General features: G+C 39.9%; 1 protein-coding gene across 3 annotated transcripts; it reads left to right on the top strand.

The window, feature by feature from the left end:
- Positions 1–1256: 1256 nt before the first annotated feature.
- Positions 1257–20864, top strand: LOC108437505 (phospholipid scramblase 1-like). 3 transcript variants are annotated; one of them, XM_017714640.2, is made up of 10 exons: positions 1257–1506; positions 9758–9789; positions 11128–11205; positions 12570–12655; positions 12920–12962; positions 13934–14154; positions 16762–16923; positions 18924–19085; positions 20580–20637; positions 20732–20864. In XM_017714640.2, exons 2-9 carry the CDS (start codon positions 9777–9779, stop codon positions 20616–20618), a joined length of 804 nt encoding a protein of 267 aa, XP_017570129.1. In that variant the 5' UTR covers positions 1257–1506; positions 9758–9776; the 3' UTR covers positions 20619–20637; positions 20732–20864. The 3 variants fall into 3 exon arrangements, with proteins under 3 accessions (XP_017570129.1, XP_017570128.1, XP_017570130.1); XM_017714639.2 differs by having other exon boundaries at positions 1258–1506; positions 9711–9789; XM_017714641.1 differs by lacking the exon at positions 1257–1506 and adding an exon at positions 2701–2719.
- Positions 20865–21695: the final 831 nt, after the last annotated feature.

The following is a 21695-nucleotide window of genomic DNA, read 5'->3' as shown; positions in this document are numbered from 1 at the left end:
GTGAAAGTAACAAATTGTTGAGTAATGGGTTATTTATAAATGATCTTTGTTACGAATTCTATGAATGTTTTTTGCATTTTTCTTTTCCTTTAAATTTGATTACGACTCTATAACAAGGCTGCCAAAATTAGACCCACAGGCCAAATTTGGCACTCAAGAAAATCAGATTTGGCCTGAAAGATGCCACAAATGTTTTACAATTTAATGTTTGAATCACTTTTAGTAACTATACATATACAAAATCTAAATATTGCACTCAGCAAGGCACTCATCTTCAAGCTTGACCTCCCTTAGTTTCCTTATCTGTGGGAAAAAAGTAACTTTTTTCGCTCCTTGGCCTACTGCAGATGTTGTACATGGGAAAATTAATCATGGAATTGAACAAGTTGAAAAGGTGCTTCTGAATTGCACATCCCATTAATGGAAAGCATAAGATTAAACATATCAAGAGAGGCAGAAAGTATCAAAAAGGATCTGGCATAACCCTAACCCTAACCCTAACCCTAACCCTATGGAATGGAAGGAAAAAGTCCAAGGAAAATACACAAAAAAAAGTTTCCAAAAACTAAGAAATTAGGACTAACTAGGCAAGACCTGATAGACCTCCAAACGTTTCTCCATCAGATAAACCGTACTTAAGGATTTCCTCTTTTAGATATGATCACCCCGGACCACCCCAGAGTCCAGTGTCCAACTTTATGTTTAATCGTTGATGTTATTTTCTGTTAAATATGTTTTCTGCTTTTTCCTTTTTTATGCTGAAAATGAATTATTTGTACTTTTTGACTTGAAAATCAATGAATAATGTGTGGTCTCTGACTTCACAAGTACTGCAAAAGTACCAGGAATAAACAGTAAGATTTCGCTGTTGTCAGAAGAAAACCTCGTATCTCCATTTTTGACATTTTTCAGTTTTTGACGTTATTTGAAAGTGTTGCCCTTTATATTTTGTGTAAATTTCATGATGAATGGAACCCAACATTACTGGGGAAAAATTCTGGTTCCATTGACTTACATTAAAAGTAAAGTATGTTTTTCCCTTCTCCTATAACGTTACCATTTTGGAGATAAGAGGTTTTCTTCCGACAACAGCGATATGCAAAACAGTAGATTCTTTTTTCTATAAAAACAATGTTATGATCACATAAATACACTAAGGCCATATCTAACTGACAAATACATTGCTTATCTTCCCTCCTCCAGTGGGTGGGGTTTCATCTCTATAGACTGTGTGTGTGTGTGTGTGTTTGTGTGTGTGTGTGTGTGTGTGTGAGTGTAAGTGTGTGAGCGTTGAGGGAAGCAGGAGAGTTCGGCGCTCGGGGGAAGAGATCAACGAGAGTTCGGACGCAGGGAGCGCAAACAGACTTCATCACAAAATCATCCTGCTCGTTCAGTCCTGCAGGTTCCTCTGTAAACTAACCTGAGTTGACTGAGGCAACATCAAGGCTGAAGGGAATCTGGGAAAAAAAACAGCACTGGCATCGCAGTCACAACACAGACCCTACGGTATGTAAATAGTACCATTGATTGGGGGGGGGAGGGGGGGGGGGACAGTGGGCCAATCAGATATTTGGCAGTTTAGTACACAAACTGCTTACTGCTTCACCTTGAGTTCACCTCCACTTCAAAGTCATTATTGCAAGCTCTTTAATCTTGTATGAAGGTTTAACTGCCACTGATTTTTCCAGAAATGAATCCTTGAAAGGCATTCAGACTGCTTTGATGTGAGATGGTAGAAAAACTAACTTCTTTACAGTGGTGGTAGGAACCGGGGGTCGCAGTGTCTACAGCACAAAAACAGCCATTTTATTTACTATCCAGAAGCATCAGTAAAACTAGACATGCTCAGAGTTTTTGTACATAATGCCGATGATGGTTGAATAGGCATAAATCTAAAAAATACATTTCAGTTTTGGGCCACTCGTGCCTCACAGCCTCTCCACTGTGAAGGGATTTTAGAAGTACATTTTAGGCCAAAACCACCAGGCATCAGGCAACATATCGGTTACCATGATTTCATATGAGGGAACTTTTAGAGGCATTTAATGGTTCCGACATCTGGTTCCTATCACCGCCTCTGTCTTGGTACATTTCAATAGAACAGAGTTCAGCATTAAACCACTCTGAATGACATCTTAGCGATTAAATTATGCCGAAATTTAGAAAATTCATCATGTCTTTGTTAATTATATTTGAAGAATACCGGTTGGCAAACACCGTAGCTGAGCATACAGTAATAATAATATATGTAGTACCTTTTATACATTAAATGTGCAGCTCAAACTGCCTCACAATACAAAGTAAAACCAAAAAGGAAGGAAAGAACAAAGGTAATCAAAAATAAAATGAACAAATAATAGATGTCAGAAAAGGGGACCTATTAATAACAATTACAGTTAGAAAGCACAGGGTAAAACTGTTAAAGAATAAACATACAATAAAAATGCAACTAACAATAAAATACAATAAAAACAATAAAACAATAAAAATAAACAGTAATACTCCAGTAAAAATAAAGGAAACAATAAAAAAATAGTGAAACACTAAAGAGCGGTTAAAAAACGGTGACAGAAGGAGTCTGGCGGATGTTTATTGGTAATATGTTCCAGATCTTTGGTGCATAAAAACAAAACGCTGCCTCTCCACTCTTTTCATACACGGAATATGGAGAAGCAGCGCTAGATGATCTTTGGAACATCATCTATCAGGACTCAGTAACGTATGAAAGTGCTAAACCTTTAAAAACTAGTAGTAAAACTTTGTAGTTGATCCTAAAGGAAAACAGGCAGCCAGTGCAGTGAAGCTAATACTGTCTATAGGTCTAATATGCTCTTGTTTTCTAGTCCATGTTAATATTCTTGCAGCTGCATTTTGCAGAACTTGTAGTTTGTTTGTTGCACTTGCAGGAAGTCCTATGAACAAAGCATTTCAGCAGTCAAATAGAGCAATTCCAAAAACTTTGTCCAACATCTGTTTTCCATCATGAAAGGGGGGAAGTGAAATTTAAATATATAGGCTTGAACCTGAGAGAATGTGTATGTTAATAATAATAATAAAAAAAAACATTTAAAAACATTTAACTACATGGTATAAATGATAAGAAGCAGAACATTTCACACCAAAGCCCCTCACTTGTACTCTGTTTAGTACATTTTGTTCTAGATATCACTCCGACTTTTTAGAAGAAAAAGCCATAATATGTGTTGCAGAAATGCCAAAATAACTGAAATGGTGGTGAACATTAAAAATCCGTCTTTTGATTTTTCTTGATTTTTCATTTTGTGACTCTCCGACCCGTGCCGTGATACGGTCAGGAATGTTAGGAATGTCAGAAACAGGAAAAGTGTGTTTTGATAAGATCATGTTGGACAACAGTCTTGAAAATAAGTTCCTCTGACCACTTTATTGAGTTAATATCCACAGGGTTCCCATAGTCTTAGTTTATTGTCACAGTGACCAAGGAGTGAAGAACACAAAGCTTTTGTTAATGTAATGAGATTTGGAGCCTGGCACCTAATCAAAATCTGGGCCTTTTTGGGCCACCAGTGATAAGCCAGTATTAAATTATCCGAGAAAGCTTATGAAGAACAGCAAAATAGTAATCCTAAGCGACCTTACTTTGAGAACTTTTACAGATATGTTCACTATCCAGGAAAATTGAGGAATTTCTGTGTTAGACCAACAACACTAACTTCAGTACTAGTATTATGTTACATGAGGGCAAGCATCGGTTCCCATGCTTATCTCCTGTCGCTGGTGAATGTGCCTGTCCACATATTAACTATGCATAGAGAATTAAACAGGTCAAAGAGTTTGTCTTCCTGAAGTTTATTCATCAGGTTGAGGTGTGTTGTAGTGTTTGAGATACCTGCCAACGAAAAGAGATTTGCTCTTTGCTGCACTTACACTGTATTGTATAAGGTTTTACAGGCTATTGTGTCTCTTTCCTGGTAGTTCACTACTGAGGAATCCAGTTATATTATAGTCATGTATCTGCAGATGTGTGGCAAACAAAAAGAAAAAGGCAATGTAAGGTGTTGGGCTACTATGAGCCACCAGAAAAGCTTCTAGATTCTGAATGTCTGGAACTGTACTAGAGGAATGGAACACCATTCTTCTGAAATATTAGTGTTTTGATGAAGGTGGTGGAGACTGCTGTCTAAAATCTCCCGTAGATGTTCAACTGGGCTGAGATCTGATGACTGCGAAGGCCGTAGCACATGATTTACAACATTTTCATACTCATCAAACCATTCAGTGACGCCTGTGGATCCGGGAAGAGACAACTATGGTCAGGACAGAAACATTTCACCATAGTGTAAACGTGATCTCTGTTGAGGTATGCATTGACCCTTCCCTCTAAGGTGGACCCAAGGGAACATTGGGTCAACACAAACAACAGTCTTGCCTAGCTAGTAGCTAACAACAAGGCAAAAAGAGAGATTTAAGACGAACATCAATAATTAAGAGATGAATGGACTTATTTGCGTTTGGTTTGCAATGAGAAACTGTCAAACACTAAAAAGTCGTGAAGCTGAAGTCAGTTTCTCATTCGAATGTTTGGGTTGCCGAGCCCTCCACTATTGGTGTAGCAGCCAGTTGAGCATTATTTCTGACTGAAGCTCCTGCCATCCATTCCTCAATATGTCAAAATCAAAGTTCTTCTTGTAGAAGAGTGATACTGACATGGTGGTGGAATGTATCGTGTGCTGCACTGGTAAGATCTTTGGTGGACACTTGCAAAGACTAATACAGGACGTTTTGAGGTCATTTCTGCCAAATGAGGAATGCTGCCATGCTCTGAAGCAAACAACTTCCCCCAAGGAAAAAAAATGCTTTCATACACACCATTCCACTAAAGCTCAATCTGTGACCCCTCAGTAAAAAAGGACTAAACAAGACTAGGCAAGCCTTGTTTTTTGGCTCACCAGGCTGCAGGCTTTTGGTAAATAACACAGTGGGCATATACACCTTTTTAAAAGTGAGGGGGACATGTAAGTACATGTTACTAGTACTAGAGGAATGGAACACCATTCTTCTGAAATATTAGTGTTTTGATGAAGGTGGTGGAGACTGCTGTCCAAAATCTCCTGTAGATGTTCAACTGGGCTGAGATCTGATGACTGCAAAGGCCGTAGCACATGATTTACAACATTTTCATACTCATCAAACCATTCAGTGACGCCTGTGGATCCGGTAGACAACTATGATCAGGACAGAAATATTTCACCATAGTGTAAACGTGATCTCTGTTGAGGTATGCATTGACCCTTCCCTCTAAGGTGGACCCAAGGGGACCCAAACCATGGAAGCAAAATGTCTGCCACAGCATAACCTAGCCACTGGAGTCCCTCGCTGTAGCGGTCAAGCATTCAAGCCAGTTTTGTTGCTGTACGTTGCACATGCACTTGCTCACTTGATGTCTTTCCTATAGATCTAAAGGCTGATGTCACTAGTCATTATTGCAGGGATCGGCAACAAGCGAAAAAGCAATGTGAAATAAAGCTCTGATAATCATTCTAACACAATTTTAAAAATAAATGTTCTAAAATGCTGGAGTAAGATGGAGCCTATTTATTCTAATTCACCCTTTAACCCTGAAGGTTGTTGCTCAGACTGCTGTTCACACAGCAACACAAACAACAGTCTTGCCTAGCTAGTAGCTAACAACAAGGCAAAAAGAGAGATTTAAGACGAACATCGATAATTAAGAGACGAATGGACTTATTTGGATTTATATGCACTCCAACTGGTTTCCTGATATGTTTAGTTTGCAACTAGAAACTGTCAAACACTAAAAAGTCGTGAAGCTGAAGTCACTTTCTCATTCGAATTTTTCCATTCCACCTTAAAAGGTGCCACAGTTAATTTTTTGTACATTTAGGGTGGAAGGAGATAATTTGAACAAACAGCCATGTAAAAAAAAAAAAAAACAAAACAAAACAAAAAGACAGACATTTTACAGGAAAAAAGTTTCCTGCCAGAGATGTGAGAAAAGCTGCTATAGCTGTGCTAAAGCTTAAAGCAGAGCAAAGTAAATGTTTTCATTTACATTTTTTAATCTACACTAGTACATCAGCAAATACTGAGACACCTTTACAAACAAGATGGTGAACTGGATGTAAAAATGTTGTGGCTCCCAAGGTGGTTTTGATTTTTGTTGAAAGGACAAAATAACTCTTCTTAATGTTTGGGTTGCCGAGCCCTCCACTATTGGTGTAGCAGCCAGTTGAGCATTATTGCTGACTGAAGCTCCTGCCATCCATTCCCCAATATGTCAAAATCAAAGTTCTTCTTGTAGAAGAAAGTGATACTGACATCGTGGTGGAATGTATCATGTGCTGCACTGGTAAGATCTTTGGTGGACACTTGCAAAGACTAAGACAGGAAGTTTTGAGGTAATTTCTGCCAGATGAGGAATGCTGCCATGCTCTGAAGCAACTTCCCCCAAGGAAAAAAAACGCTTTCATACATACCATTCCACTAAATTAGCTCAACCTGTGGCCCCTCAGTAAAAAAAGATTAAACAAGACTAGGCAAGCCTCGTTTTCCAGCCCACCAGGCTGCAGGCTGTGGGCGTATACGCCTTTTTAAAAGTGAGGGGGACATATAAGTAAATGACACCCTCACACTTGTAGTTCGGTAATACCATGAAAAAGCCTGAAGGAGCATGTGCTTTTTTTCAGTCAAGCCAGTTTTCTGTACGGTGTGTGTACATTTAGAGGCATTAATATACACATCCTACAGGTAAGATAGCCAGCGCACAAAGATAAGGTCCAAAACTAGCCGTTCACAGTTTTTAGCTGGACACACAACCTGCTTAGCTGGCCACTGCATGAGAAAAAAGGCTACTTAAGTGGTCCTTTAAACAAGGAATGCACTATTAATGACCATCCATTGGTGATACCATCTTCACTTACTTCTGCACCACTTAGCTTATTGCCTCTTTGTTTCTTGTTGACATTCATATTCTTCACTTTTACAAATGTGAATATCAGAATAACAGATGTTAGTCCCTGAAAAAGATGTCTAGAAGGCAGCATGTGCTACAATGTGTTCAGTGTTAGTGATGCTTTTAGAGTCAAGTCACCCAGTAAACCCTCCAGCCCAGACCATGACAGATGCTGGCTTTCAAACTTTATGCTGGTAACAATCTGGATGCTCCTTTTCTTCTTTGTCCTGGAGAACTCAATGCCCATTATTTCACAAATTTTTACTGAAGTGGCTATATAGATTTTTTAATTACACAGGGTTTGATGACTCTAATGATGTTTTTGGAGCAAAGCCTCCCTACGCAACTAGCTTTAGTGCTAAGACTTACCGGTCTGCTGATGCATCTGTTGTCTACTACAGTTAAGTCCAGTCAGGCCTGGTGTATTACTTTCTCTATATACCCAGATAAGATAACAGACCCGCGGCAGCTCGGGTGTAGTCTGTCCCTGCGGTAGAATGCCGGTCGCTCCCAGAAAGCACTCCAGTTGCTCTCAAAGCCAACACTGTTGTTCTTACATCAGCCTTGGAGCCAGCAGTGCAGCATGTAGAGCCTGCTGAACATCTCACTTCCTCTCCAGTAGGTAGGCAGCGGTCCCAAGTTGATGACCCTGGCCTTGGTTCTCTTCTTAACGGTGTCTAGAAGTGATCTTAAATGCTCCTTGAAGGCTTCGCTCTGATGGGATGAGATGTCATTAACTCCTGTGTGAATTACTACAGTGCCAACGTTCCCGTGTTTACCCAGAGCCACAGGAAACCACTTGGAAATATCCAACACTCGGGCACCTGGAAAACAACCGACAGCCGACTTACTTCCAGAGCAAGTTACTTTAAGATGTCTCACTATTGAATCTCCAATTATAACAACACTCTCCTGACAGGCGATGAGCTGAAAGCTTCGAACCGGTTACTGGAGGTGAAACACGGCAGGGAAGGAATTGGTGAAAAACTTTATCTTTCCCCGGCCATGCTGGTGTTCCCAGCCTTGCTGCAGCACGGGCGTGAAGATGGGCAATCCTGGTGTTAAACGTGGTAGTAGCACTCCATCCGGTGGAGTAGAGGTTGCCACCGGGCTTGGTCTTGAAACAGCCGTGTAGGTCGCGTCCTGGGCTGCTTCCAAACAGGTTTTCCGCTTGTGGAGCTTGGTCTGCCGCTTTAGGAGAGCCCTGATCTTGTGATCCAACTGCAGCAGCTCCCTGCTCAGCGTCCAGAGCTCACGTTCAGTTCAGCCGCCATTTTGTCAGTGTCCAAACACAGAAATAAGGCTGAGTTAAAACTGAAAACAAAAAACAACGTTGTAAGGGTAATGCAACAAGACACAAAATAAATGTTTAGATAAAGCAGCCAACGAGAAGAAATAATATCAAGATCCATCCATCCATCCATCCATTTCCTAAGCCGCTTCTCCGTCAGGGTCGCGGGGGGATGCTGGAGCCTATATAATATCAAGATAAGAGAGCAAAACATAACAACCAGTAAATGAGCAAACCCAAACGTGTGAAACGTGCGACCTGTTCAGTCGAAAATGGCGTCAGCCTTGCACATGTGTAGAGACCTCCAGGACTCTCTTATCTCGAGATAACAAGACAAATAGTTCATTATTTCAAGATAATGACTTTAAAAGATAATGACTACAAAAACATTGTACTTTTGTGGCAGAGTATCCTGCTAGAGATGTGAGAAAAGTGGCTATAGCTGAGCTCATGCTTAAAGCAGAGCAAAGTATGTCTGCATTTTTGTTTATATTTTTAGCCTATACTAGTACATCAGCACATACTGACACATATTTACAGTCAAGGTGTTAAAACATTACACTAATGAAACACAAAATGGTGGTTTGGCTCTTGTTGAAACAGGTCACAGTGGCTCTTTTTGACACTTGGGTTGGCGACGCCTGGGCTTGGCCTTTCCTGGATGTTTCTTTTATGCCTAAGCATGAATGCATCACCTGTTTAAGATGATTTTTTGAACATGACCCAATGTTCCTAGCCTTTAATTGCCCCTACCCCACCTCTTTTACCGTCCTGCAGGCGTCAGTTTCAGAATAAACCTAGTTGAAAAGATTATATGTCTTGTCTTTGCAATGTTTTTATTCAAATTCAGGTATAAATCACTTTCTTCTGTTTTTATTTGCATTTTATCTACTGTTCCAACTTTTCTGGAATTAGATTTTTATGATGAGTGTCCTGATTTAATTATAGTCATTATAAGGCCTTTAGTTGCTCACACTCTGCTCAACAGCTTCGTTTTTGTGGAAATGTATGGAAAGTAGTCAGCAGTCTCTTGATAGCCTATATGTAAATATATCAGCTCTTTGGTGCTGTAATAAAAGGCCTCTTTCTAAAAACCTTTCCTCCTATGTCTCTCACGCCTACACAGTGGCCTCGCCAACACTGTTAGAGTTTGTTGAGCCAAGCAGCGCTTATGCAAACCTGCACAAATCGGCTCATTTTCCTTCTTCCTGGGAAGCCACGGGAGAAAATGTGCAGGTGTTACAGGCTTGCTAGAAACGAGAGCCATCAGAATGGGAAGTGTTTAAAACATTCAGAAGCACCTTAACCTTGTGTTGAAAGTTGAAATTGATTTGTGTTGAAAGGTATTACCTTCACCTAACCCCTGCCCTCATGTTTACCAAATCAACATTACATACCTGCCAGGTTAGCGTCTGTCACTTAAATGTTTCATCCATACTGTACATGTTTCTTTGTCTTTCATATTAGATCACATTTCAAAGAACCTGTTTTTCTGGTCTTTTGTCCTCTGAAAGGATCCGGTAGTGAAACGCCATGGCATCGAATGGTAAGTGCAATGAAACTTTCTTCAGCAAATATTTAGCAACTCCATTTGTGGCGATAGGAAACACTTAAATGGGAAGAAGTGCGTAGGAACATATAGCTTTGATATAGCTGCCTAAGTACTTTATGGAGTTTATAGTAGATAAGACTCATCCGTGTCTACTTCTTGGTGCTTAGCAACTAAACTGGATTACTTTAATATCAGAGTCTTAAATATAGGACGTAATGAGTATAGGCTGTAATATGGTGCTGTGAAAAAGTATTTGCCCCCTCCTGACCCCATTTTATTGTTGAACATTTGTACACTTAGTTGTTTGTTTCAGATCTTCATACAAAATTGAATGAAAGTGAAGCATGGTGGTGGTAGTGTGATGGTTTAAGGAAGGCAATTACTTTTTCACATGGGTCATGCAGGTGATGAAATTATTTCTGTGCTTCCTCATGGTTCCTTCAGATCTTATTTTATGTTTTGTTTGAGGATGTGAAACCACTTAGAGTTTCAAATATGCAAAAATAGAGGAAACCAAATACTTTTTCACAGCACATTATTGCCTCAGTCTGCAAAAGGTGACAAAATCCACACGAGAGGACCTGACATACTGTGGTCTGCAAATCAAGGCTTCATAGGTTTTTTTGAAAAATTACAATTAATTTTTCACTTATCTCAAAAGTGGCTGATGAGCCAAGACATGTTTAATATCCACATTTTTGCTTTTTCAATTTAGCACTACAGGCTTAATACTGCTAACAATAGACGCCAATTGTCACCCAAATCTTTTTCATAAATACATCAACAAAATTTCTCTCGACCTGATCAAAATGCATCCTGATCTTCATGAAGGTTGCTTGTTAGAGAGATGAAGAGACACAGTAAGGCTTTCTGTCTACTATAAAAATGTGTACATATGGATGCTTGATTACATTCAGAAAATTCCAGAAGATAAATGACCATAAATCAAATATCTGCTTATAAATAAAATAGAAATTGTGAATGTTATCGAGCTTACATATCTAAAGTGAGTCTTCTAAGAACAATGGAAGCTGTAATAAAGGTAAAGAGCAACAAACTGAATACCGAAAGAAAATTCTGAGTATATTTTCTAATTTGTTTCTAGACACTGAAAAGCGAATAACTTGTACTTCATAGCCGTTTTGACTGCAGATCAAATGGTGTTTTCTGACTTTTCTGACACCAATCTAGTTTTGGCTGACTGCGTCTGGGGAAATGGAAGCCTGTGTACATCTGATTTTCACAGAACTCTTGCTTTAATTATTTTTGTAGTGCTGTTATTCTTCATCTTTGTCCAGTCTAACTCATCCCCATACACATTTAATCTCACAGGTAATAGTATTGATCTCCAGCCAACCAAAAACAACGTCCCTCCTGCTCCCAATTACGGTCAAGTTCCAGTTCCACCAGGTACGTGTTACATTACATACACTCTTAAACATGAAGGTGCCCAAAAGGATTCTTTAGTAAAAAAATGGTTCTATAGAGAACCATGAACCCGCAAAGAACCCTTTGCATGATTAAATGGTTATTTGCGTTCTTCATATTGTGCTCTAGCTGGTTTTATATGTAGGACCTTTTTGAAAAGGGTTCTACATAGAACCAAAAAAGTTCTTCATTTGTGATTATGTCAAGCTTGATAAAATAGAACAACAATTTTTGGTGTTATATAGAACCCTTTTCAAAAAGGTTCTATACAGAACCAGTATATTCTACATCAATTTCAAGAACCCTTTCACCATGCAAAGAACCCTTTATTTATGTGAAGGGGTCTTTGAGTGTTCATGGTTCTATATGGAATTTTCTTTTTTAAAGAAACCTTGAAAATCTATCATTTTTAAGTTTGCAGTTTAAGGTTTTTCCTTGAACTTCCAGAAAGATTTGGGAATTTAACTGATGAAAATTAACATACAGAGTGGCACAATGAAGTTCTACTAAATTAATATTAAGAATGAAGTTCTACTAAATTAATATTGAGAATGACGTTCTAATAAAGTAATATTGACAAAGTTCTACTGAATTAATATTGAGAATAAAGTTCTACTAAATGAATATTGAGAATAAAGTTCTACTAAAAGTGACATTCAGAAGGAAGTTCTAATAAAATTAGTATTCAAAATGAAAGACTATAAAAATGTATATCTTAAAAGAATTTCTACTAAAATTATTATATATGAAAATTAAAATAAAATTAAAATCCAAAATGACATTCTACTTAATATTCAGAATAAAGTTCTACTAAATTTAACATCTAAACTGAAGTTCTAATAAAATTAACATCTGGAATGAAGTTCTACTAAAATCATTATTGAGAATGAGGTCCTAATAATATTAATATTCAGAATGAAGCTCTACTAAAATCAACATCTAAATTGAAGCTCTAATCAAATGAATACCCAGAATGAAGTTCTACTAAAATTAATATTCACAATGAAGTTCTAATAAACAATATTTAAAATGAAGCTCTAATAAAATTAATATTCAGAAAGAAGTTCATATAAAATTAACATTCAGAATGAAATTTTAACATTCATTTCTGAAATGAAGTTCTAATGAAATTCACAACCAGAATGCCTTGTATACATAAGTAGATCATTTGACAAGAAGTGGATCAATACATTATTTAATAAATCATTTAATAACTTCTTGATGTTTTGGGAAATATTAAATGAAACAATTTCGAATTACCTTCTTATTACTGTTTTAATCAAATTTATTAAATTCTTAACATGATGACTGATCCCAAACAGTTAAATAATTTACATTTTTCTCAGGTTACGTGCCCCCTCAGGCACCTGTGATGATGCCTGTCCCTCAGAGACCACCTGGCTGTCCCCCTGGACTAGAGTACCTGACCCAGGTGAGCTTCAGTGTTATCAGACCAGCATGAGTCACAGTATGTACCTCTGACAGTGCTGGGATGGAAAATAAAGCCTGGAGATTTAGATCGGTGATGACTAAGCAAATGTCAACACCATCTGTAATGCAGGTTCACCTTAGTCTTTCTCCTAGATTATCTAAGACTCTGAACCTGTAGAAAATATATGAAGCATGTTTAAAGTAAATATGATAGTCATCGCAAGTTGCATAATCATTAACCTTGTGTTTTCTTTGTATGGACCAGATTGACCAGCTCCTCGTCCATCAGAAAATTGAGTTGGCTGAGGGTGAGCATTGTTACATTTGTTGACATTGACCTCATGCATGGAGTGGCTCTAACTCTCTAGCACAAAGGCTTATACCAAAAGTCAGTCCAGTTGATGAAAATGTGCCTGTTTTAGAGAGGAGGCATTGTTATTAATTGATTTAATTTTTAATATTAACAACAGGAACCCTGCTGTCAATACCTAAAATAGTCTGTTATAAACTATGTGCCCACAAATATGTGAACACTGAAGGTCATATGTAGTTGAAATGTTCACATGACATGTTTTGTCATTCTCTAAGTGAAAATGCACTAAGAACAAAAGTATTGGGACACACCTCTTAATCACTGAGTTCAGTGAATTGCCACAGGTGTATATAATCAAGCACGTAGACAACCACAACAACTCAGCCAAGAAGTGTCAGATCATTGCCACAATCTGCTAAACTTGTTTCCACTGATTCATTTCTGCTGCTCTAGATCCCAGTGGTGTTTACACCACTCCAGCCAACACTTGGCATTGCACATAGTGATTGTGTGTGGCTGCTCAGCCATGCTTTCTATGAAAACCCAGTGTATGTAGCTTCTGTCAAACAGTTCTTGTGCTGATGTGACATTTGGCAGTCTGGGTTGAGCTCCTAAACATTCCAGTAACAGTAACAGTTACAGTTGACTGGGGCAGCTTTAGCAGGGCAGGAATGTGATGAACTGACTTGGCCTCTTATGACAATGCCTCACTGAAAACTTCTACTGCCAGAATTTGTCTATGGAGATCGCACAGCTCTTGATTTGATGGATCTATTCTAGTAATGCATGTGGCTGACATAACCAAACCCAGTAATTAGAATGGGTGTCTGCATACTTCTGGCCATGTATTGAGTCTAGAAAAAGGATAACAATAAGTACATAAAGGTTGGACAATTTAGCAAATATATGATAAACACATGTATATCAGTTTGTGCCAAAACAAACATCCTCTTGTTTTACCCACAGTTATTTTAGGCTGGGAGACCAATAATAAGTATTTGGTGAAGAACACACTCGGTCAGCAGGTGTTTTATGTGGCAGAGGAGAACAACTGCTGCAACAGACAGTTCTGTGGACCCATGCGCTCCTTTGTCCTCCATGTGCAGGACAACATGGGTCAGGAGGTCATGACTCTCTTACGGCCTTACAGATGCAGTGCTTGCTGCTGCCCCTGCTGTCTGCAAGAGGTATTGCATGTCCATGTTTGAATGATGTCTTGTAGGTCTGTGATGTGAATGGTTAGGACAGAAAAAAGTAATGTACAGTTTTTCTCCTGATCCCAAATGTGCTCGGGCATCTAAAAGTGCACTGGAGCTACAGGGCTGATCGTTCACAATGGAAATGGAGTAGTGAAGGTCTATTAGCATTTGGATTACCATTGATTAGTATCATACCAACTTCAGGCCTATATCATCCCACACTTGCCCCAAAACAAACATCTCTGACAGTGTATAACATTGTTACTTATGAAAATTGAAGAAAAGTTCATTGCATAGCTAAAAACAGTAGTAGCCCATCTTGAAGCCTGATGTCATGTATGGAATGTGCCGGATATAAGTGCGAGCAAACAAAACAAGGCAGGGAAAGTACAACTACAGACAGTGACGAGTAGACCAGACCAACACTGACTGAAACAAAGGGCTTGATAAAGGTTACAACAAATGGGGAAACACTTGGGAGAGGGAGGAAACAGAGATACTAATGGGGAAGGCAGGGAAAGGCCGGAGCACAAGAACCAAAATAAACACAAGCACATGGCTACAACACGAGAAACAGACAAGGAAAAGGGGAACTGACAGAACCCTCTCCTAACGTGCAGCTCCTGAGGTGCAAATAATAATATCTGACGTGGGAGCCGGGTAGAAGGAGGGACCAGAAAAACATGAAACATGACCAAACAGGAGACAAGATAGGGAGCAGGACACCAGACTGGGAACTTCAATTAAACTGGGCAAGGGACTGAATAACAAACAGGGACAGAGAATGAGAGTAACAGGGACAAGAATAGTGACCGAAACCAAAGCTTTTTTTATTCCAGAAAGGGACACAAAAGTGGTAATGTTAACAGGTGCAAACATTCCAGAAAGAAACGGGAATGGAAACAAAATGTGGGGCAAAACACTGCCTAGACACAGGAGGAAAGTTCTTAGGTTTGGCAGTGGACTGCAAGGGCAGGCTGGCCTGCTGCGAACGTCCTCGGGGGCAGGCGGGCCTGTTGCAAACGTCCTTGGAGGCAGGTGGATCAGGAGAAGAGGTGGATGAAACAGGCATGGGCTGTTCCTGGGGTGCAGAAGCAGCTGGAAGCTCAGCAGCCACAGACCGGTTCCGGTGCTGCTGGACTGGCTGCATACTCACTGCCCTTATGGCCACAGCATTTGCGTTTCCTCAAGAGATTGTCTTCCTTCTGTTCAGACATCACTTGCTCCTAGCTGAGGGCTAGACTAGGGAGGCTTGAGCAGCCATGGCTTGCTGCTGGATCAGAGCTAGAGTCCCTTGGCACCCCCCCAAAATTATCCTACGGTGGGTGGATGGTGGAGATGTGGGCCAAGAGATGTGGCCCTGTCATCACCACCAGCGAGAAACAGCTGAAGCTGGTGAAGCACAACAGTACCCCTCCTGAAGCCTAAGTTCTTTCTCCTTAATGAGGTTCTTTTGTATTTTGAATAAGCTCACTTAATCCATGTTGAATGGTCTGGTCTTCTGTCATGTATGGAATGTGCAGGGAGGCTGGATACAAGTGCAAGCAGACCAAAACAAACTAGGAAAATACAAAGTAACAAACTACAGGGCTTAAACAAAGAAACACAGAGCAAACAAAACACAAGGCAGGGCACGTACAACTACATCAGGCAAAGTGACAAGTAGACCAGACCAACACTGACTGAAACAAAGGGCTTGATAAAGGGGGGAAGAGCGGAGCACAAGAACCAAAATAAACACAAGCACATGGCAGAAAGCACATGGCTACAACACAGGGCAAGAAACAGACACAGGAACAAGGGGAAACTGTGACACCTGAACTAGGTCTGTAAGTTTTTACACATTCTAGTTTCTAGTCTTTTTGAGATTCCTTAACATCTCTACTGGATTTGAGACTTGTGCGATGATTGTGCAGCTGCTGTGATATGAGCTTTCCTTCATTGGCTGTGTTTGCATGCAAAGATATTTACCAATCCGATTGAATAGATTCCAGTCACAGATTAAGACTGAGGTGTTTATGCTCACTCTGCTCACCAATCTGATGGAAAATCTCCATTTTCATGTGCATTACAAGTAATCAGAATCCAAAATTGCGCGCGTATTTAGTGAACCACTTACTGTAGACGTTACCATGACAGTGAGCATCACGTGAGTCCAGTCAGAGCGAGATGAGCAGCAGTGAGCAGTGATTGTGTTTTTAGTTGCTTTAAAATGACGTCAGACTCAGGAAAACGTCCTTCACATGTCCTTATTAAAGAAGGCAGAGAGGAAGACGTCGTGCTCTGAGACACATAAGCTGGACGTCCGTCCCACCGCCGTCTTTTAAAGATCAGAGCATAAATTTCTACTATAAAATTTTCTAATTTTCAGCAGGGCATATAGCATGAGATTTGCCATAAAACTCATTCAAAGCTTTCAAAAGAAGCACAAGCATGTAAAAGTAGAGATGTAGCTCAGTGGAGAGAGAAACTCATTCGTCAACAGTAAAGCGCTAATTGTGTCCTAGCTTAGTGTCCTCATATTTCCTTTCAGGTGTCTCTCTGTGCTTGTTTCTGTGCCTGAACTGATTAAAAATGTTTTTTTTTTTTTTGTAGCTTGAGGTCCAGGCTCCACCGGGCACGCCGATTGGATATGTGGTTCAGAACTGGCACCCTTTCTTACCCAAATTTACAGTTCAGAACGAGAGGAGAGAGGGAGTCCTGAAGATTAAGGGTCCGTTCTGTGCCTGTAATTGTTGTTCGGATGTGAATTTCGAGGTAATGTACTGCAGCAGGAGAGAAGTTTGCACCACTTTGGTCTAATATATGTAAATATATCAATAAATATGTCATTTTCTCACAACGTATGTGGGTTAGGATGGAGAAACATAAAGATGAAAAAGCTGAACCCAACTGGTTTGGCCATGCTCTATGACTAGGTCAGGGGTCGGCAACCCAAACGTAAGGAAGAGCCATTTTGTCCTTTTACCAAATATCAAACCACCTTGGGATCCACAACATTTTACCACTGTAGCTGTAAGTATGTCTCAGCATGTGCTAGTATACTAGTATGGGCTAAAACATATAATAAAAGCTAAAACATAGTATTACTTCCCTCTGCTTCAAGCTTCAGCTCAGCTACAGGCGTTTTTCTCACATCTCCGGCAGGAAACCTTTCCTCAAAATTAAAACAGTTCCTTGTAAAATCTCTCTTAACGTTCAATGTTTTCACAAGGCTGAAGTCACTTCTCATTCACCAGCTTCTTGGTCAAATTTTCCTGTTCCACCTTAATGGTGCCTGAGGTGCTAGAATGCAACTGCTGCACCATTTAAGGTGGAACAAGAAAATCAAAACATGAAGCTGGTATATGCGAAGCGACTTCTGCCCCGCGACTTTAATGTTTGACAGTTTCTTGTTGCAGATTAGGATATTAGGGAACCAGCTGCAATGCTTACAAATGCAAATAAGTACATTCGTCTTCAAATTATCAACGTTTGTCTTAAATCTTTCTCTTTGCCTTTTTGTTAGCTGCTAGCTAGGAATGATTTTTGTCTGCGTTGCTAAGGTGACCAGCAGTCTGGATGCCAGTCCTCAGGGTTAAAAGGTGAAATAGCGTTTTACATTAACCATTTCATGTTAAAACTGTATTGAAAGATCAGCAGAGCTTTATTTTATTGCAAAGGAGGATTATTTTAGGTTTAGGCAGTAAAAGAGCTGCATGGAGCTCTGGAGCCCAGAAGTTGCCGACCCCTGCTCTAGAGTATAACATTCCATCCACTGAGAATATTAAAGACCAGTGGGAGCAGGATTTGGAGTTGCAGATTCAGGATTCTCTCCGGGAAGGTATACACTTGTGCTCAGCTAATTAACGGCACCACTGAAGATCTTGCATAGGCAACAAAAGCTGCCAGATCCTCCCAGATGTGTCTCCCTTGTGTGACAAATGTCAAACTGAGGAGGCAACACTTCTTCACAGTTGCATTCTTTGTGCAAAATTAACGCCTTTTTGGGTGGACGTCTTCCACACACTCTCAGAAATCCTGGACAAAGTGCCGCACCCTGACCACTTTTGGCAGTGCTTGGAGTGTCTGTCCAAGCTCAAAAATGCCAATAGCTGTTATGCTATGCTCTTACAGTAATCCTATGCTCTTAAAGTAAAATCCCAGTCTTTCAGATGTAAACACAGTCATTCAAAGTGGTTTGGTGTGACATGCTATGTTCTAGATGGTCAGAATTGTTTACAGTGGTGGTGATAGGAACCAGACGTCCACCTCTAAAAAACTCCCACAGAAGGTTATAACCTGAAATGGTTATGAATGTTACTGCTGATGCTTTTTTTTATCTAAGGATTAGAGCTAAAATATATATTTTATTAATACATTCATGTTGGACAGATACATGCAGTGCACTGTGAGGCAAAATAGTCTCCAAGGAATTTTTTTTTTTCCGGTTTACAAAAATTTAATCATGATCAACATGACATATAAGACAGGTGTTGGTTCACTAGTCATTTTGGATTGCAAATAAAGTGGCTATGTTTGTGTTGTAGTCATGGCGACCCCTGGTTCCTATCACCACCACTGTAAAGACATCTGTGTCTCTGCAATCAACCATTTCACACCAAACCACTCCGAATGACTCTGTTTACATCTCAAATACTGAGTTATGAAGGAATCTAGAAATACAAAAGTACTTTTGTGACCCAGCATTGTTTTATTGTGTTCTGCTGTATTCTCTAGCTGTCTTGCAATTCAGGTTGTTTCTTGGTTCTCCTCAGATTATGTCTATGGACGAAACCGCAAATGTGGGCAGGATCTGCAAGCAGTGGACAGGCATATTGCGAGAAGCCTTTACTGATGCTGACAACTTTGGCATTAAGTTTCCCATGGACCTGGACGTGAAGATCAAAGCTGCTCTTTTCGGGGCCTGCTTTCTCATCGTAAGCAAAGATAATGTTTGGCACTTTAGCATAAAGCACTAGTAACAGGCAAAAAACTGAACGTACACAGTCTTCCTTGAGATGTCGCTGATCAGCCAGGACGTGTTTTGTGTTTAAATTCTGCTTCTTTAGTTAAACACAGGAGCTACAAGGCTAACGTTGCTAACAAACACTGTTTAATAGTCACCCAAGTCTTTTACGGAAATGCGTCCCCAGAACGTCTCCCAAACCCACTGAAACCACATCCAGGTCTTTATTAAGGTCATACTTGCTTGCTTAGGACAAACTATAAAATGAGACAAAACTGAAGTCTTTTTGATTTTCCGTTAAAGTTGGGGCAAAAATAACGCATCATTATCTGATGTCCTGTTATCATTTTTATAACCAGACTGGCTTCATGAACTCATTTCAGGTGAAAGTCCTCCAGCGTCTCTCTTGGTAAACCAGTCTTTTAATAGAACGTCATTAATTAGTGACGCTGACGTCTATTAAAATGATCAGAAGCACAAAACACTGAAGGTGAACAGTTTCCATCAGGGAGAACCGAGTGGCTCTGAAATCACTTTTTACACACAAGCAAAGTTTCAGTTTCAGATTTATTTACAACTTAGTTCCAAGTTTAAGTTGAATAAAAACTGGCTTTAAACTCAGGATCACAGATGAGCTCCTTTACTATGTTGATCTGTAGCCTCTGTTCATAAACATAAACCAGCCCAAACTCATTTACTATAAAATGAAATGGTGTTTGTAGAAATTCAGAAAAAAGCCGCGTCAGTCTCGACTGCATATGTGGACATATTTCTATATTGAGCTCTATTTACACAAAGTTAGGTTAGTTCATCATTTATGTTGAACAGACTCTCCCAAAGTTTTACGCTGCTGCGCTGACGTTGAACCGTGTGCTGCACTGGGTCGGTATGACCAACAGGTCAAAACCAGCTCTAAACAAAGTGACCGCTGGGCCCTGATTGGTGCTCTGGCTTTGCGCTTCTTTCGTTTTGACATGTTACGTTTTTATACACACAGAAACCAAAAGGAACGACAGATTTCTCAAAATGTAGGAGGAAAAAGTCGGATATTAGACTCTGAAATGTAGTGGAGTGAAAGGAAAAAGTCGCCCAATAATGGAGAAACTTCAGTAAAGATACACGAAGAAATACTTAAGTACAGTAATGAGTTACATTTACTCAGTTAGTGTCCACCACTGACCATCGTTATTTTTTAAACTCTAAACTTGCTCTAATTTTAGCCTTAAACTCAACCCAAAAGCTAAATCCAACCCTCACCCTGGTCTTAGCCCTAACCCTGATCCAAATCCCAACCCTATCCCCACCACTGTTTAGAATCAGCTGAATTTCAACATCCAAATAAAGTGAGATTTTTTATGTACTGTGACATAATTTAGCACAATAACCATAAGCTATCATTACACTGACCACTCAAACTTCAGGCCTAAAACGTTTATTCTCTTTAACTGTCGGCTCTGTATTTTAGGACTTCATGTACTTTGAAAATAACCAGAACAATAAGTGAGTGGAACGTCGCTACCTCTGTAAGTAGCCTGGCCTCAATTTAAACTGTATTTTGAATTTGCAGGACTGTTCGGTTTTCTTGCTTAATTAAGTCGATGTTGTTTGCTTTTCCAGTGTCTTCACTCTGAGGGGAACCCCCATGGCAGGATTTACTGGACCTCCTTGCAGTTTGATACCCACAAAAGACATGAATGGAAATAAATAATATTAAGTTTTTGTATTTTTTCATATAAAAATTCCCTCTATATATATTTCTATATATATGTATTAAATATTTACAGTACACATTAAACACATTAAACATTGTCCATTTTACCTGCTCCACTGACCATATAGTTCCACTTTGTAGTTCCACTGTTACTCACTGTAGTCTAACTCCTTGTTACCCTGTTCTTCAGTGGTCAGGACCCCCATGGACCCTCACAGAGCAGGTACTATTTGGGTGGTGGATCATTCTCAGCACTGCAGTAACACTGAGTGTTAGTGTGTGTTGCGCTGGTCTGAGTGGATCAGACACAGCAGTGCTGCAGAGACACCTCAGTGTCGCTGCAGGACTGAGAACAGTCCACCAACCAAAAATATCCAGCCAACAGCGTCCAGTGGGCAGCGTCCTGTGACCACTGCTGAAGGACTAGAGGACGACCAACACAAACTGTGCAGCAGCAGATGAGCTATCGTCTCTGACTTTACATCTACAAGGTGGACTGACCAGGTAGGAGTGTCTAATAGAGTGGACAGTGAGTGGACAGTGTTTAAAAACTCCAGCAGCACTGCTGTGTCTGATCCACTCGTACCAGCACAACACACACTAACACACCACCGCCACCATATCAGTGTTACTGCAGTGTTGAGAGTGATCCACCACCCAAATAGTACCTGCTCTATGAGGGTCCATGGGGGTCCTGACCACTGAAGAATAGGGTAACAGAGTATTAGAGAAACAGATGGACTACAGTCTGTAACTGTAGAACTACAGAGTGCAGCTATACAGTAAGTGGAGCTGATAAAATGGACAATGAGTGTAGAAACAAGGAGTTAGTTTTAATGTTATGGCTGATATATTGTTACTTTTTCTCAC

Source organism: Pygocentrus nattereri, chromosome 2, assembly GCF_015220715.1.
Source record: "Pygocentrus nattereri isolate fPygNat1 chromosome 2, fPygNat1.pri, whole genome shotgun sequence".
In the NCBI taxonomy this organism is placed as follows: domain Eukaryota; kingdom Metazoa; phylum Chordata; class Actinopteri; order Characiformes; family Serrasalmidae; genus Pygocentrus; species Pygocentrus nattereri.
This window is presented reverse-complemented; position numbering and strand designations above follow the sequence as displayed.

Excerpts from the sequence above, each read along its gene's own strand:
- LOC108437505 (XM_017714640.2), top strand. Across the intron at positions 12,656-12,919 it reads GACTAGAGTACCTGACCCAG|ATTGACCAGCTCCTCGTCCA; the intron begins GTGAGCTTCAGT and ends TGTATGGACCAG. Across the intron at positions 19,086-20,579 it reads TCGGGGCCTGCTTTCTCATC|GACTTCATGTACTTTGAAAA; the intron begins GTAAGCAAAGAT and ends TCTGTATTTTAG.